This window comes from Pleurodeles waltl, chromosome 5, assembly GCF_031143425.1.
Source record: "Pleurodeles waltl isolate 20211129_DDA chromosome 5, aPleWal1.hap1.20221129, whole genome shotgun sequence".
In the NCBI taxonomy this organism is placed as follows: domain Eukaryota; kingdom Metazoa; phylum Chordata; class Amphibia; order Caudata; family Salamandridae; genus Pleurodeles; species Pleurodeles waltl.
The window spans coordinates 1,210,634,456-1,210,653,455 of record NC_090444.1 but is presented as its reverse complement, the minus strand read 5'-3'; the positions used below and the strand labels follow the sequence as shown (position 1 = coordinate 1,210,653,455).

At 39.8% G+C, this 19,000-nt stretch overlaps 1 protein-coding gene across 1 annotated transcript in view; it reads left to right on the top strand.

Moving 5' to 3' along the window:
• SIM1 (SIM bHLH transcription factor 1) overlaps positions 1-19,000 on the top strand; it is a 238,014-nt gene that overhangs the window by 139,642 nt on the left and 79,372 nt on the right. Inside the window, exons 8-9 of the mRNA XM_069235470.1 lie at positions 109-215; positions 1,277-1,424. Coding sequence (XP_069091571.1) covers positions 109-215; positions 1,277-1,424 — 255 coding nt within the window. The remainder of the gene's footprint in view (positions 1-108; positions 216-1,276; positions 1,425-19,000) is intronic.

Sequence of the window (19,000 nt, the reverse complement as noted above, 5' to 3'; positions counted from 1 at the left end):
ACATTTGTAAACGCTGTTATCGTTGAGTTTTACATTTTCAAAAACGCATGGTCCTTTGTCGCACTGCCTTATAATACATTATTGTGTGTCTCCGCCTTGCTTTTTCAGGGTGGCCGAGCTGACAGGGTATGAGCCCCAGGACCTGATCGAGAAGACTCTCTACCACCATGTGCACGGATGTGACACCTTCCACCTGCGCTGTGCCCATCACTTGTGTAAGAGAGCGCCCTTTTGCTGACCGGCGCCGTGCTCACCTCATGGCCACAGGGTTCGCGGAAGCAATCAATCGATTATTGTTTAATACAAATTATCTTTGTATAACTCTTTCCAAATTCATCGCGGTGCCGAATCACTTTTTTATAGTGACTTGTATATCATCAGGATCCATTTAGTTGTCATTTATTTTACTTGGGCAACTGCCTCTGCTTTTCATTTTATTAAAAGTAGAGCTTTTTCCTGTATAATCATTTGCTACTTTCAACTACACATATAGCCACACTGACGATTTATTTTGTGCTGCCCCATTTCCCAAGTCTACACAGATTGTGTAGGGTTTGAACTAGAGATGAAAATGAAAAGTCAGTGTTACATATAATACATAACAATGAACACTTTAATTGTAATGACAACGATCCAGAGAAAGCTTACAAAATGCTGCAACATTTCTTTGATAGTGCGTTTGCTTTAAAGATACAAATCATTGCAAAATACACACACGATGTCTATTGTTCACTCGTAAAAAAACAATATGAGAATCGTCGTCATGTATCCGGGCCTGCTCTACGAATTTGTACCGTCCACCTTTCTCCTACCAATATCGCTATTAACAAGGGGTTAACATTATGTGTTAACAACGAGCCATGCAAGGCTCTTTACCCGCAATCTGCTTCGCCTCTTCGTTTCACGCTGGTGATCACCGCTGGGAAAACTGTCACAAGAAAGAATTAACATTTGGCCACATAGCCGAAGCCTCGCCTGAGCAATTTAGCACATTCCAAGGGGGTTGAGTTGCACTCGTGAGCTAATTGACTTAATCAGTGCTTTTTATATTATTCAGTGTATTTTTATTACCATTCTTACTGTAACACAGTATTATTAGTGTTGCTGCGACTGATTTTATTAACATTTATTCTATTTACCTGTGGGTTAGACCACCTGATGTTGCGAAAGAGCGAGCGACCCCGCGAGCCTTGTTTACTAACAGTAATGCACACTTGTAGCTTAGAATCGCGTTCTCACAAGTCTCACACTCTCCCTTTTGTCGCCCTCTGCACAGTGCTGGTGAAGGGCCAGGTGACCACCAAGTACTACCGCTTCCTAGCCAAGCAGGGCGGCTGGGTATGGGTGCAAAGCTACGCCACCATCGTGCACAACAGCAGGTCGTCGCGGCCGCACTGCATCGTCAGCGTCAACTACGTGCTCACGTAAGTCCACGCTCTTGTTTTATCCCTGTTTCTCTGAGGTTGTCTGTCCACAGGCTGCTGCGTAGCGCTATTGCTCGATGCACCGTTTCTTTCGAAAACGTAATTTGACACTATTGATTCTTTGTGATGTTTACTGTTCAAATAACGCCTCTAGCTGGACTTATCATTATACGTTTTTAAATGTATGGGTTTTTGTGTGTCTCCTAGAAATGCTCCTGCTTTTCTTTTAAAGGTTAGGATGTCTTGATGTCTTTATACAAATTTGATAATGGGTCGTCTCAAAGTGGCAGAAATTTCATTTTTTTGTAGCTGTCATACACGTGGCCAAGGTTTTCAACCTATAAAAAGGGAGCGTTTGAAACCAATCTGGGGAATTTATTTTCCCCGTTGACTTACATGGAAGTGGAGGGGATTTTAGGAGGGAGTGAGCTAAAATAAAGCCGCTTTGGGTTTAAAAAGTGAGGAGTCAACCGCCTAAATCCTGTTTTATGGTACGTACGCTGGTATATTTACAGGTGTGAGGACATTTGTGGGCACTTACGCATATATGCCAGTAGGACAATTCGGGCGGGAGACACGATTTTTGAAGCCAAAAATACCTTAACTGTGGCTCTTTCCCACCTAAAAACTACTTCGGATTAAATAGAAGTTCATGGGGTAAATACTGTCTCCGATTATTGTTTAAAAAACTCCCACTTTCTCTTTCTAAAATCTTGGCATGTATGCTTATGGACCGGTTCATTGTTACTACACAAAACCATATGCATGGGTGAGAATGGTTCCATTTCGTGATGACCTTATTTTGTGACAATGTGCAGGATTTGGCTCCACTGTTATGATAGTTTATTTGTTGGAGACAGCAAGTAACACCCCAATGATTTGCGGTGACATAGAGCAATGCAGATCTTTAGCACAGACTGGCATCCAGCTAGACTGTGAAAATCTTTTAGAACCAAGTTGCGTGTCATTTGGTGGCTGTTGTATTTCTCTTGTGGCTTTTTATTGCCAGGTCTACAAGTGTGCCCAATTCCATGTTGTCTTCTTTTCATTAGAGACCCTTTGAGTGTCGTTTGTTGTATATGGAACTATTCCCACTGTAAGCAGTCCGTCTCAGAATAGTTGTTGAATGACTCATGCAGACTGTGCAAATATGCTATGTAGGAGATCTGTGCCGCCACACAGTCCTGTGACACATGCAACTCATTTGACCAGTTCTTGCTTTTTAACTAGAAGAATTTAAAATGTTGCCACTTGTAATTCCAATTTTCCCATCATAGGGATGAACAAGCACATCCCTAACTGCAAAGTGCTGCCACCTATAAAGCTTGGACTGGCTAAAGGGGACACTGATAATGTGGGACCACTAGGCAGATGTATGCTAAAACACAGTAGTACCCAAAGTAAAACATTTTGCTGGAACAATCTGTTTCTATTTTCAAACTTAAAGGGGGCAGACAATAATGCACAGGAGTGTAAAATTTTGCCCGTGTGAAATGTAACTGCATCAGTGGAAGTGTCATTTAGAATAAGCAACAATACTTCTGCATTACTTTTTGCAAATTTAGTGAACTGCTTTGCATTCAATGAATAAACCAATTTGTCTACTGATCTTTCAATAGCATGACTGTGTGTAGATGTAGCAAAGCGCAGTAGCTGCTTGTTTATGGTTATTTTTCATATTATTTAATTATTGGTATACTTCAGGCTCGCATATGCAGTAACGATTGGGTAAAAAAGTAAAACTCTGCCAAGGAGAGCAAAATTATTGCAATGTCAGTTCATGTTATACAATGGAATACGTGATGCCACAACTAGCACCCGTACCCTCATGATGTTGATGAAATAATATCACTGTACACAGGTTGCCATGCCATAAGAAGAGAACTGAAAATATACAGTTACAAAACAAACAATATTTAAAATTGGAGGTAAAAGGAATGGGCCAATAAAAGGGTTAAATGTATACACCACCTCTACATATGACATGACAGTATTTGGAATGTAAACATGCAATTTATAATCTATGAATGCACCGCACTGTGGAAATTCATCATCCTGGACAGCCAAAGAGAAGCTCCTCGGATGCCCTTTTTAAAACTGTGTCAGAATGGTTGCACACCAAACAGTATTATCCATTGAATATTTATTATTCTCAGAGAATTTCCATTTTGTTGAGCATTTCATTGGAGGAGCATAAAACCTCCAGGGTCCATTTGGAAAGAAAAAAGTCAAACGATGCGGTAGGACGATGTACAAAACATCACAGTAAATGTGTATTGGATGTATTTACATCCTTTCACCAAAAACTGTTAATGGCAAATGGATCACTGACATAATACTCAAAGAAAGACTTCTTAAATCCATATTTTTTTACTTTGGGTAGGTCTTTCAGTTGTATTAAAACATGTAAATACTCAGAATAGAAACATTCAGTTGATTTATTGTTTGATTGCAAACACAGATATCCAAATTACCAATATCGCACCAAGTTCTGCCCTGTGATAAATGACCAAAATACCAAAGTTAAAAAACACAAGTTCATTCTTTGATAAATTAGTCTACTAAATAAAACCATGAACTGATTAAAAGTAATTGTTGAAAAAAAGTAGTTTCTCATATAAATAAATAGCAAAAAAATCATTTCAACATTGAAATTGTTGAAATAAAGCCATTTACTAACAATAGTAAAAACAAATTCACATGCAGAAGTGGAAAAAGAACATAACACAAAAGAAAATTACTGTATGAAGCATTTGAAAATCAAATTTTCTCTTAGCATTTTCTATTAAAACATATCCAAACCTCATTCCATAGAATTGAGTGATACAAAAAGCAGCTAATGCTGTACGGCTTTTACACCACCATATATATCATTTGAACTGCAGGATTTCCCTGTAAACTACATTACCAATTATGAAGTAGAGGAAACCGCATGTGCTCCAGCAACCTCTTTGCCTGCAACTAATCTTACTTTAAGTAGCAGAATGGGCTTTAACAATGCTCTTCCATGTGGTAAAGCATGTCAAGCAAATGAGCATAGAAAAAAACTAAGGCATGTACCAAAATAGCGAATCCGGAGTCTAAATCGAGTGGACAAAATTTGTTAAATGCCATTCTGGCATAGTGATATTTCATAATTCTTGATCATATTAGAAGTTTCGTATTTACGGACAGAAAAGAATTGACCCAAGCTGACTGCATGCTTTGAAAAGTGTCAGGTCTCTGTCAGGTGGTACTGCAAACCCACCATCAATCAATCCATCAATCAGTTTTTATAAAGCACAATTACTCAGCCACGGGGAGAAGTCTCAAGGCGCTGGTGGAGGGTCTGGCCCTCATTCGAAGAGCTGTATCTTGAGGTTCTTCCTGAAGATGGTGAGTGATGAGCTTTGTCTGAGGTGCGTGGATAGGTTATTTTAGGTCGTGGCTGTGAGGTAGGTGAAAGATCTTCCTCTGGCGGTGGTTTCCGGATGCTTGGAATGGTGTCTAGTGCCTGCTGGGCGGATCCGAGGGGTCTGGCGGGGTGTTGGTAAGAGATGCGATGATTCAGGTAGGCCTGTCCTATGTTGTGAAGGGCCTTGTAGTTGTGGGTGAGTAGTTTGATGCATGTAGATGCTTGTTTCCTTTGGGGTGATGACAAGATGAATGCAATGTGTATGTGATTGCTGAGGTGGCCATCTGTTTTTTTTTGCTTTGCATGTAGCCCACTTATTTGATAAATGCCTCAGTTCCTCCCATGAACTTCTTTTACCTGTATTATCAGATCATATGGAATATTTGTCAAACTGACCTTTTATCATTCTACATCTCTTACTGTCACTGTCTTATGGGTGAACTTATTGACATTTTTCATTGGCGACCTTGAGATATGATGGAATCTTCAGTGAGAAGTAAGTAATTGTGGGTAACAAGGAATAAGGAAATTCCATTTGAGAGTACAAGGATCAACTCTTTGTTTGATTACTTACACACTTAAAACTGCTGTTGATGCAGTGATTTTGCTTATGTTTCTGATCCAGCACTTGTCCCTAATTCAAAGTTTTGGGGTTTGATGAATTTTTCTTCTTTGTTCTGGAGGGTGAGGAGACAATGCATCAAATTATTCAGATTAAGCACAGTGTAACTTGATACTCACACATTCAGTCTCAGAAACCAAATTATAGGTCAAAGGTCTGTATTTAGACTCAAAGTCAAACTTACATATATGAGTCTCAAGATCATAGTGTAAATGTACAGAATAACCAAAGGTGAATCAAAACATCATACAATATGAAACGTAACTAGCATATAAAAGACCACTAATTCGATAGCGTTAATGCAGAAAATGAGGAAAAACAATTGTTGCATAGAGTACGAATCCAAGTTCTCCTGCCTAACCATTTAATCAAAATCCCTAACTATGCTAATATTCTTTGGGTTCAAGAAAGTAGTCAGTATGACAGAACTTCTGGTGAAGTTTACATGAAGAGAGGTATGGCGGCATGAAGCCACAAATTAGAGTTCAAGAGAAATATCTAAGTAAGGTCTGCCCTCAGCTAAGGGCAGAGGGAATCTGAATCGTACCGCTAACTAAACCACTTAAATCCTTTTTCTTTCAAGGATGATCTCATTGGCAAATACCTATCCCAGTTCAAAAACATAACCACAAATTATACTTTGCTAATTGACACTTCAGCATTCTGGGTTTTCGGCATCAACCTTGGTACACCCTTGCACTGGAATTTCACAAGAGTTACAGCTGCCAGCCCAGGATATGCCTCAGAACTTTGATAAGTCTTCTGCTGGGCTTTTCTTTTTGTTTCCAGCAATGAGCTTCCTATTAACTCGGTCTCGAATCCTCACACCTGCAGCTTCAGAAAAACATTCAAAGCAGACTGCACATTGAAAGTTAAACACCGAAAAATATGGGCCTTTACTCCGGCTAAACTAATTAAACATGAATACACTTTCAGGTTATATACATTTTATACGTCTCGTCAAATATGTAATTATTATAAAGAATAACATTTCTAAAACACTGTAACATAAACATTCTTTCAAACAATGATAAAATATGGCATACACAAAACATTGCATTCATTTGTGCGCTTAGCACGCATATTTTACCGTGCACCACATTAAAAACACATTTCTTTCATTAAGCAGAAAAACAACCACCCTTTCATTTCACGTTTTAAGAGTTGTAATGGCACAGCCAGGTTACGCTGTCTCACCTGTGTTGCACAAAGATGGTCGCCACTGCTGTCTAACGCAGCTGTCCCATCGAAGTGTCAGTTGTTGATAATCCTGTCTTTTATTTGTTTATCTTGATTATCTGAGGGCTCAGAGTGAACTGATTCAGAAATCCTTTCAGGTAGGCAGATGGGCAGGCTCCAGTGGGAGGAGGGGTATGGGGAGGAGTAGGGGTTATCAGATACTAGTGCCCAGTTCCCATTTTTGAAGTAGGGTTTTTCCGAATTCAGATCGTGTTCAGTGGAAGGGGCTTATTGATTTTAGGTTGTCATTCACAGCGAGAGGCCTACTCTCTTCAGCATTTTTGATACAGCTAGACGAAGTGTGAGAAGTGACTCAATGGATCTGTGATGTGCAGGTGGAAAGTGAAGAGAGCAGGCCGTGTCAATAGATTCACACTTCCATAATAAACAAGACGTTTGTGATTAGACTGTCTATTAATTTAACTCACTAATGTGAAATAATGTGTAATTTTTCCTTTGATAACAGCAGAATAGCTGGCACACTTGTAGCATCCTGTGCTCCTGTGTCCCATCCTAGTCCTGTGGAAGTGAAGTATGATGTCTTGTATGTCTCAATGTTATAGTACCTATTGGGGAAGTCCATTCTAGAGTGTCAGCTGATATCAGCTACAAAATACCTCCTGGCTAGATTTGTACTGCTAGCGACATGAACTAAACCTGTTACTTATACTGATGAAAAAAGCATATAGTCAGTACTTTCCTACATCTGATGTACCTGGGTGGGATGCCCAAGTCATGGTATAGAAAGATGACTTCATCAACATTTCCATGTTGCTTATACGCTTGGTATGAACCTTGGATGCACATTGATGGGAAGCCCATTTTGTTTTCCCTGGGCGGGACATCATGGTGAATGATAAAGAGGCTTTACCAGCATTTCCTTGTTGCTTGAGAGTTGTGCAGGATGGTGGATTTATATAATGGGTTGTCTGTTTTTATTTTTCCTGGGTGGAATGACATAGTGTGTGGTGGAGAGCGATGGATGTTATGGATGTGGTTTTCCCACAGTATTTTTCACTCATAGGAAGTTTATTTCTCTATTGGTTACCTGTATGAATTAATGCATATTTTTCCTTGTGTGGGTGTGACTGTATGCGCTGTAAGAAAGATGTGTGTGTCTGTTAGTGATTTGGATATTAAGATAATATTGAGGCATTGGAACTTATAATAGTTTGTTTTTTGCTTATACGCTGTGCTTTTTCTAGTGTGTGGATATTTTAATTGTTTTATGATACATATAGAGTAACACGTTTTAGTGTAAAATGGTTATTAGTTGTGTGGTACCCAGAGAGTATAGCATTTATGTACTTTGTCATTGTGTTTCTTTGTAATATGGAATATGTGTGGTTTCATATGTCTCTCATGGAAGTCCTATTCTAGTCCAATGAAATGAAAATGTTTGTCTAAATATTTTTATAAATCTGGGGATGTTCTGTCTGTACACGCAGCTAATCTCACCTGCATCATATCTCCTGGAGACCTTTTTACCACTCTCGACATTACCAAATCTATGGTTTGCTTTTGAAAAATAACACACAAATTTAATATCTGCCTGCCTTTCGTACTTCTGTGATTTTGCTGTCTACAACATTAGTGTCAATCAGCACCATTGTTTTACTATTTCGATACTGTAATCAAGAACATATAGGCAAATATCCCATTATTATACTTTATACACGTGAATATTTCTTTCATTTCTTCTAAAATGACATCTTCTCCTTCTACTTCATCTCTTTCTGTTTAACCCATCTCTCACTTTACTTCTTTGTATTCCACCTAAATGTTGACTAAAAAATCGTTTGACCATAATGCTCTGATGGAAATACGATATCTACAAAAGTGTAATGGCCAAAAATATAGATGTTTAGTATATTGTTTTTGATTGTTTTATATTACATCGAAGTTTAAAGTATTGTTCTTTATAATATAGTTTGTGTTATGTTGGTTTAGTGTATTGTATTATGTGTTTATTTCACTATTTATGTTTTAGTGAAATGTATTAGTATGCATTTTTAGAAAATATTATAGTAATGTACCTTGTTTTCCTATTGTTGGGCTTATTGTGGACTGCATGGGCAGATTATTTTAAGTTTTAATTATTTCATTTATTTAATATATTTTAATTGGTTTGTATTAATTGACATGTTTATTAAGAAAAATATGTAATCTTGTATTTCAGGTTGTGGGGCTTATTAGGGGTGGGTAGTGTTTTAAGTAAAAAATACACATTTATATCATTTTGATAATGCATAATTATTTTTTTTTCATTGGAAATATTGATGTGTAGGACTTTCTAAATATTATTTTCGAAAAAATCATGTATTGCTTTTTTATTTGTGGTGCATATTGAGTTTTGGATGAGTAATGTTATTTTTATATGGTGTATTTATTTTTAATCGTTTAATAATGAACTTTTTAATATGATCACATTGCTGTTTATTTTTTCATGTTTTAGCATTTTTCAATTATTTATTTCTGGGATGTGAGACTTATTGAGACATTTGGTGGGTATCCTTTAAATTAAAATGAATGCTTATTAACTCATATTAATTAATGTAGCTATTAAAATTGTTATTTTGTAAATGATAGGCCTTAATTTAAGTTGTTAATTTTGTATAATGCATTTAATTATGCGATTATTTATTTAGGGCCAGATTTACAAGGCCCTTGCGCCTCCTTTTGTGTCATTAGCGTAATTTTTTTACACTAATGAGCCATTAAGGAGGCCATTTCCCCACGCCATATTTACTAAGTGGCGCAATGCTAGCATTGCGCCACTTTGTAACTCCTTGCGCCACTTTATACCTGCACCAGGTATAGTGTATGAAAGGGGGGCGTTCCCACGCAGGGAGGCCACAAAAAATGGTTCAGTGAAATCTACAAGATTTCACTGCAAAATTGTTTCCATCATTTTTAACACCTGCTTGGGGCAGGCATTAAATTGACAGGGCCATATTAACCTATGGGCCTCCCTGGTGCTTTGCTGCACTAGCGTCATAATTTATGACGCTAATCCAGCAAAGCGCCGCAATAGCATAATAAATTATGATGCTGTTGTGGAAACAAGTGCCGTGGTGCACTGTATTGTACATACAGCGCAACCATTATGTTGTTAGGTGGGGCAGGGGGGGGCGCAAGAAAAGTGGCGCATAAGGACCAATGCGCCCCTTTCTTGTAGCTCTGGCCCTTAATTTCAGAAAAGATCTATTAAACTTTTATCATGGGCTGTGGGGTATATTGGCTGACTGGTGGATAATATTTCTAAAAGCATATTTGATTAAAATTGAAATATGTAAAATCTCAGTCGTTCGTTCTTTGGTTTTGGAAATATTGTTTATTAATATAAAAGTTTTTTAGGTTTTTTATGTGGGAACTCAATGGGCAGCCATTATTTAAAACATATTTTATATACTAGATTGTGTTTTTTAAATCTGAGATAGTTGTAACTTTGTAAAAATAAATGTAGAGTTTTTCACATTTGTAATTGAAATGTAATTTTTTTAAACGTTTTTAGTGGCATTTTTAATTAATTTAAAATATATAATTATTTGGGTGTAGTGAATCAGACACCTCCAATGTATGCTCCTTCCCCAATGTTTGCCCTTTGCCCATTGGTTGTTTGACAACAGCTATAATACTAACTGTAACCCTCCTCAATGTATGCACTTCCCCAATGGTTGTTGGACTGAATTTAGAACAATAAACCTGACCCCCTGTGTATGCACTTTTGCCATTGTTTGTGGGATTGGAGTTATAGCAGTGAATTGGGCCCTCCCCGTATATGCATTTCTCCATATTTGGATAAATTAACTTTCAATAATGCTTGTTGCAGTGGTGATAGAATAGTAAATGTTACAACCCCAGCATGTGCATTTCCCCTGGTGTTTAGGTCAGAATGGTAAATTTGACTCCCCCCCCCTTGTATGCACTTTACTCAGGGCCTAATTACGATTGTGGCAGTCCTCAGACTCCCAAACTCTCGGTGGCTGCCAGTTGTGGCGGTCCGACCGCCACATTATTAGGTTGGCGGGCAGTCCCACCAACGAACCGCCGTCTCCGCCAGTATCAGAGTTCCCGGCGGATTGACGGCGGTGCAGCTTGGAATCATCCAGAGTGGCGTTGAATTCAGCGTCGCCCTGCTGATTACAATCTGGTTCTCTGCCAGCCTTTTCATAGTGGTTTCACCGCCATGAAAAGGCTGGCAGACAACAGGTGTAGAGGGGCCCCTGCCATTCTAGAAACCTCCCCACCAACCCCAAAAGACTTTCCAACTGGGGCTGACCGGCAGAAACCTTCAGCCCTGTTGGAAAGTGACAACAACATTGTTGCCTGCTCATAATAGAGCCGCACGCAGGGGGTGCCGGCACCCTCGAAATGAGGGTGCTGGGCCTGGGGGGACCCCTGCACTGCCCATGCCTTTTCAGGCTGGCGGAGAACAAGGTTGTGATCAGCCAGGCGGTGCTGAGTTCAGCACAGTCCTGGCTGATTGCAACCTGCACCGCCGTCAGCCCATCAGGATCAAGGATCCTGGCGAGGGCAGCGGTAGGTTGGTTGGTCTGCCCGCCAACCTCGTAATGTGGCGGTTGGGCTGCCACAAGATCAGACTGCCAATGTTGTAATCCGGCCCTTTGTTTCTCCCATGATTAAATTAAATTAAACAGGAGAATAAACAAATATTGGGGCACATTTAAGAAAAGTGGCAGTGCACCCAGTACTGCGCCTCTTTTCTTGTGCCCTTAGCACCCCCTACTGCCACCATGTGCGTGTCGTATCTAAAATATGGCACACCATGGCGCAGGGTAGGGGGCAATAGCGTCAACATTTTTTACTCTAGTGATGTACTGTTCAAGGCTAGCGCCCAAATTTTGGTGCTAATCCAAATTTTGGTGCTAATCCTGAACAGTACATAGGGGCCCATTGTAACCAATGGTATGCCCCCTTGCAGGTGGTAAAAATGCTAAAAAAAATGGCGCAAAGAAATCTTTTAGATTTCTTTGTTCCATTTGTTCACCCCCCCCCTTGCATACATTATGCGTGGCATAGGCATAATGTGGTGCAAGGGGTTACAAAGTGGTGAAAATCTGGCGTGGTGATTTTGGCCTCACTGGGCCACATTAGCGTTAAAAAAAAAATGATGGTAATGTGGTGCAAGGAGGCACTAGGCCCTCTTAATTCTGGGCCATTATATCTTAGCTTCCCTTGTAATAAAAATAAAAGAGAGCTGTTCCAGCACTAAGCAGACAGGACAAATCCCGAAGTGCATTCTTGAGCACCACTCTTCAGCAATCCTATAAATGTTCTGTGCACCTCAGCAGCAGGCCCAGCACCATAGCCAATAACCATTGGTCTAAAGTTAAATCTGTGATGTGGCAATTACACTCGCCAAAGATTCAGGAAACTTGCATTTAGCATCCAGATTGAAAAGTTCACTGTGCAGTTTTGGGAAGGGCATTTATTTTTCATCCATTTCCCTGATTTACCTTGTGGCTTACATGTGAGCGGACATGCAGAAAAAGATCATGCCAGATCAGATCATGTCAGATTTCACCACTTGATCTCTTGCACCAGTTCAACCTGTGTATCCTAAGCTAAGGACACAGAATTTTGGAGATCGGGGTTGAGGCTTTTTACCACTAATGACTGAACGCAGGTTAACTTACCATGTTTTGACCACCATTAAAAGTCTTGTATATTTTCCCCTTCCTTGCAGACACCTGAATTCATCTGATATATTCTTTTAAGGTTACATTTATCAGTGTGTTTTTAAATTGTGAATTTATTAGTTTGAGTAGTTTGTGACTTCTGTTACTTGTTATTAATTGAACTTATTTTATGTAATGAGCCAGATGGCTCCTAAATAACCTTAATATTTGAACCCATTCTAATAAGAAATAGCAATATTTTGGTGTCCTAAACAGAGATGTTCTGAAATCTAGTTCTGAGGGAGATAAGTCTGACCTTAGTCCTAGGTCTAGTGCACTGAATTTGTATGCTCTTTCTTGGAAGAGGTAGACCACCTGGCACAAATGCTGCAAAGAAGTCTTACAGGAGAAGGAAGGCAGCATTCTGAAGGTCAAAAATGTGCACCTTCCCATCAGTGTTCACCAGTGCAGCTTAAGTGTCATGTTCCATCATACACCCATTGACAAAGGTGTAGAGCTGCACACATCTCAGGATATCGTTCGAGTCTTGACCTTAGAAACAGAATACAAGATATTGGCTGACGGTTCTAGGATTGTTTGTTACATGAAGTATTTTAAGGAGAAAGAGTATGGCTGGTGAAAGGCTTATTGTGTGTACACTTTAATGCTTTCCTGTCTTTTTAACAACAGACAATGAAACATTATAGACCGCTTTTAATTGACTATTTGGTAAACCTTTCCCAAAATATTTAAATATATGTGAAGACTTATATGCACATTTAGGTGATTGATTATATATTTAGATCTTATATGTGAAGTAGTATCATTTTTCATGGCTGTCCTTTTTACTTTGTACATATATCTAAGGTCTTATTTATGTGTGTGTGATTTTCTCACAGGTGTTCTGGGGCTTGATTTCCAATATTGTCTTGAACAATGACATGAATATGTCAATGCATTCCTTGATGTTGATGTTGAAAGATTATGATATTTTGTGGAGTTGCCATAGAATCCAGGAAGTATTCACTGTGAATTGTTTATTGATGTCAGTGGCATCCAATAGGCACAGTATTTTCTCTGTGTCCATGAAACAGATGTGACCCTCATAGTGTCCGGTCCCTACGGTCCATTTTGAGTGCTGGTAGAGATGTGAATGTTTTTAAAAATGCAACCATGTTGTTACCTTCTCTAATTTTGCTATTTTTGAGCAATATTTGTATTTTGGTGATATCATAATGATTTTATATTCAAGTGCAAAATGAATGGTAAAATTGTTTGTATGTCTGTAACGAAAGATGCTACAGTCCCTTCTCGATTTCTATGATTGACGGTTTATATTTTCTGTCTGGTGAGGTGAAAAATCCAAGGTTGTCCGTAAAGTAGAAGCCGAAACACATAAATCTTGTGTGTTCAATGGACGATCAATTAATCACGTTATAGCAACATTGGATGAAGTGCTACCTTTTTAGTTTGAACATATTGGAAGATTTCCAGTGATTTATTAAGGCTGGCAATTCCCCTGTAGGCTGGCACAGACTCTACAAGGTGCCCACTGCTGCCTTCCTGCATATTCAGAGTTTTGTCAGATATATATAGAGGCACTCACAAACAGACACTCACAGATTGTGCCTTTATTTCCAAATCCATTGCTGAGCACAAGCAAACCTTTGGGAGGGCACAGATGTGTATCTGACATCAGTGCTTTATTAATAAAAATTATTTGCTTTCCCATATAAATCTGTCATAGTTAAACAAGATTCTCATAATTTACAATGTTAATATCTGTAAACATGTAGTGTTGAAAAGTCAAACATGAAGAATACCCTTAAGAGCGCTCCCTAGCTTTCAGATTATCCCTTGAGCCCATCAGTGCCTAGAGCTTGTTGTGCAGAATTAATACATCTATCTATAATTGATAACATTTACATATTCCACCTGCAGTGGATTTCTACCGCAGTACTACTCATGTGCTTTTTTAATACATTATATTCAATGTCAACAAAACACCATTCTCATTAAGACAGCAAGTTCACTGCACCTGTCATGTAGGATTTTGCCTTTACCAGGCCAAGTGGGCAGCCACAATTCACCCCAGGGAAAAACGTGGACTCTACCAGACGAAACTCCCTCACTTCCCTCCTATCTACATTCTGATGAAAAGTTCGAACAGATGAGGGAAGGGCAGAATTTTTAATTCTGCCAGTGGAATTGGAGTAATTTACTCATGTAACGTGGAATTACTAATTATTTACGCCATTTGGTCAGCAGAATTCAATCAGCACTGTAATGGTCTTAAACAGGGCCGGAAGAATGTAACATATACCCTTTGTTGCGCTTACATATGTTTGCCCTTACACAGGGTACTGAGGCGTATGCACTGGAGTGGATACCACTTGCTGCCCTTACATTCTTATGTATGGGTACCAAGGGATATACAGTGCACATTGCGGTGCCCACTCTGCCCATTCATGGAATTCAGTGGAATTCCACAGAATTTGACTGTAATTCGGTAGAATGTAACTCTCCCAATTCATCCCAGTCTTAGAACAGATATGACACTTGATATTAGTCCAATGGTTAAGAACCAATTGTTTATTTGTGCCATTTGTGGTAATTTAAACAGACAGTAGATGTGACTGTAACTATTAAAACATATGGGGCCTGTTGTATCAAAGTACCAATTTGCATTTCCTAAATAGCAAATTTTCAGAAATCGATATTTAAGAAATGCAAAATGGTATGTAAGAAAATAGCGAATCTCTAATAGCGATTCCTTAAAATTCGCAGTCGCAATTAGGGAATTGCTGTTAGGGCATGGGACTCCATTCATCCCCATGGGCCTGAAGGCCCATAGGTGCAAATGGTTTTGCATTTCCTAATTTGGAAATTCCTTTTAGGAATTAGCACATTGGGTAATGCAAATCCAAGGGTGCTGGGGGCCTCAGGCCCCCTTTGATGCACCGCACCCCCCCCCCACAAAAAGAAAATTGTGCACATTTAAAGCGCACATATGGACTAGGGGCATGAGTTCACTACATGGCACTTTTAAAAATGCATTTTTCATGCATTTTTTAAATTCACATAGTTACCATAGTTGGTGGGAATTGCATTTCCTAAATGCCCAGTTCGCATTTAAGAAGTGCATGATACATGTGCATTGGAAATTAGAAATAGGAATTCCCTATTTGCGATTCACTATTCGGAGTCGCAATTTTAGGGAATCGGTAAAAATTGCGATTCCCTAAAATTGTACTGCAATGCCTTTCAAGCATTGTGAAAGGCGATTTAGCATTCGCAATCGGTAGAATCTTGCGATTCGCACCGGTTGGGAATGCAAAATATCTTGATACATCTGGTCCTTGGTCTTTTTAACAGAGAAACCATAAAAATCAAAGGGGCAGATTACTAATGCCTCACGCTAGCAGTCTAAGTTGCTGCACTGTGTTGTGTGAGAGGGAGAGAGCAGAGCAGTGCCAAATCTACATAAGTATGGCATTGCTGCTCTCTTCCCAAGTGCTTGTGCACAGTTTAGCTGCCTTGCGCCACACACCTACCTTTGCACCATGGTACAAATGTGACTGTGTAAGTCTAACATTGCTTTTGTACTGGAAGGGTGCCCTTCTGGAAGAAAATGCCATGCTTAGACTTACTTTAAAACTTTTCCAACCTTGCTTGTGTGTTGTGCAGTACAGCACACATGCAAAGTTTGGAGACAATCTTTTTTATCTCTGTCTCTGCATCTATCTCAAGGATGCATTTTTTGATGCAACACCCTGTCTACAAATGTTAGTAGCACGAGAGTTGCTTTAAAAACCATGAGTGGTTGTATAGGAACGCACATACACCACCTATGGGACAACCCCTTGATGACAAGTAGCTCAAATCAGCGCACAGTGCTACTTTGCTTTACTTGTAAGCAATTTCCAGGACAAAACAAGCTTTGTTATGGAAAACAAATCCCAAATCAACACTTGAATTTGCATCAGCACAAAGCCTTGCAAAATCTGTGCCGAAGTACTCAGAGCAGCTCTGGATATATTTCAATATAAAAGTAAACACTGTGCACAGATAGATTACAATTTCCTTTAGCCTCTGTGGTGCGTCGCATCTTTAAACAAAGTCCCATGAATATTTGCAGTGGCACTGGTGGAATGCTTTCTATAGCATTACAAAAGACTACTGTTATTTACTTATACATTTCTTTTCAGTTTATTGATTTTATAGAAGCCTCTTTTTTCTTTACAGTTACATTGAAAATGTTCCTATATAGAAGTTCCAGCTCTCTTTATACTCCATTAACAATTCAACATGCTATGAGAAACTATGATGAAGGGATGCCACTGAGCAAGCCTTTTTCGGGCGAGTTGCAAAAGTGCTTTGGGAGCTGGAAAATGTAGCAGGTGGAGGAGTGTGGGGGTCACATGTCTTTGAGTGGGCGAGTTGGAATGCCAACATTTCTTGGCACTTGAGATAGTGCTGAAAATCCAGGAAGGAAGGCACAACCCCTTGCTTCTCAGTTTTCTCCATTCAGTAACGTGCTATTTTGCTCATTTCAAAATTAAATTTCACCTTCCGTGGCTTTCACAAAATGAGCTGTCAGTGCTAGATCTGCTAGTAACATGACTGTGGTTCAGTGTTGCTTCAGAATCCGTGCCTATTAAATGGCCGCTTCCCAGATATCAACAGAAAAATGTTAGAAGCTATGCCTGAATACAATGCTTCTCCGCCAATGGAAAATAACAGAGATGTCACGTGCTCATCCATTGCTTTCCCTTAAAGAGCCAACTCCACTTCTTTTTTCTTTTTGCGCACGCATTTCTATTTTTTCTAAGAAGGGTCTTAATAAACAAACACAAAAATTGGTTAGTGAAAGACTTTAAGTAATCTCAGAGATTACCATTTACTCTGGGCCACATTCCAGTCTATGATATCTTTTTGTGTTCAGAATGCCACTACAGACAGGGGCCAACCTCATGTAAATCAGACCAGGTCCTACATCTATGGACATTAAGCAGGCAAAACCTTTAGTCCAAGTCTTTTCTGAACAGCAGCACAAGCAACCCCAGACTAGTTTCAACCTTGGTGGGCAACATCAGTGAGATGCAGCTTAAGTATTACTGTATTATTGCATGCCTGCGTCATTTACATGACAATGAATGTCCTAGTAAAACTCTTCCAGCACCAGTAAAAAATTAGAGAGGATTCCATAACACTTAATTGCTTCACAGGGACGATCTCCACCACTTTGTTTATGACCATGCATTTTCATTGTTCAATAAAGAAATGCCTTTGCAAGCACCTGCAAGCATAGTTACCTAGTTTTGTCAATCTGCCCACGAAATTGTTCACTGAGCTGTAGGCATATTCAGTTGTTTTCAATGTATGTTGGAGTGTGGTTAAGAACGTGGAAAACCTTTCTTGTAATCTATTCCTATAGAGTGTTCAAAAGATGACTGATGTGGGCAGGTGGCCAGGCCCAGTTCTCCACGTACCTCTCGGCCAGCTCCAGGATCTACGTTCTTCCAGTCACTCTCTATTCTGCTTCATACTTCTCGTCCTTCCTGCTTCTGTGCCGCTCTCTTTTCAAGCCTCTTCCTGCCGTCTTCCCTGCCTTTTTGCTGCTCCTACTCTCTTTCCCACCCTTTTTTCTGCTGCTCCCGCTATTTTCCGCCCATTTTTCTTACTCTCCACTTCAGTCTTTTCCCTATTGCTTCTTTCTCACCTTATTCCTTCATTCTTTTTTGCACCTAAAACACACAGCACTCCCACAGCACAATACAGTATTAGTAACATGAAGTTATAAGGCAGTGATAAGCAAACATTTCCATCAACGACATTCACTGTACAAAAATGAACTAGTATTACAGAACCTAACACAACATGGTTTCTAATCATTTTCACCACAGCAGCAAAATAATTTCCCTTGGGCATGGCATCATTACAAGCAGGGTAAATTTTGTATTCCAATTCTCGTTTGCTTTGACTGATTGTGACTAAAATCTCAGTTATTAAATTTGAGTTATGAATTACTCTTTGACGCACCTTTTGCCCCTTTCCCATTCCTTTCTCCTGCCTCCCTCTCTCCTTCCTGCCTGTTCACCCCCACCAACCTCATCTTAATGGCCCTCCCAGATCCCAAGACCTAATTAATGGTGGCTGCAGCGCAGCTGCGCCACTGGTGCACATAGGATTAGCATGTCAGACCCATCTGCACCTGGACCACACTCTGCTCTAGGAACCCTATTCCATCCGCCACCCACAGCTACACTTCTACCACCCTTGGCCTTGGATGCCACAATTAATTCTGCCAACAGCTAACCACCACCAGCTTGCATGCACCCTCCTCAACACTGGGTCACTCAGCAAACACACCACTGAGTTCTAGGACCTTATCAACACTTCCACACCTGACATCGTCTTCCCAATCGAGACCTGACTCAACACCGTGTCAGCCCCCAACATCACCATCACTATACGAGCATGATACAGAATCACCCACAACCGCATCAACAAGCCAGGTAGAGTAATCGCCATTATCCACTGAGACTCCATCAAATGTACCTCCACCCCCACAGATGACACCATCCCAGCAACAGAACACCTCATCTTCACTATTCAAATGGGCGCAAAATCCACCATTAGCACCATTAGGGGAACCCTTGCATTCCATTCACCTGAA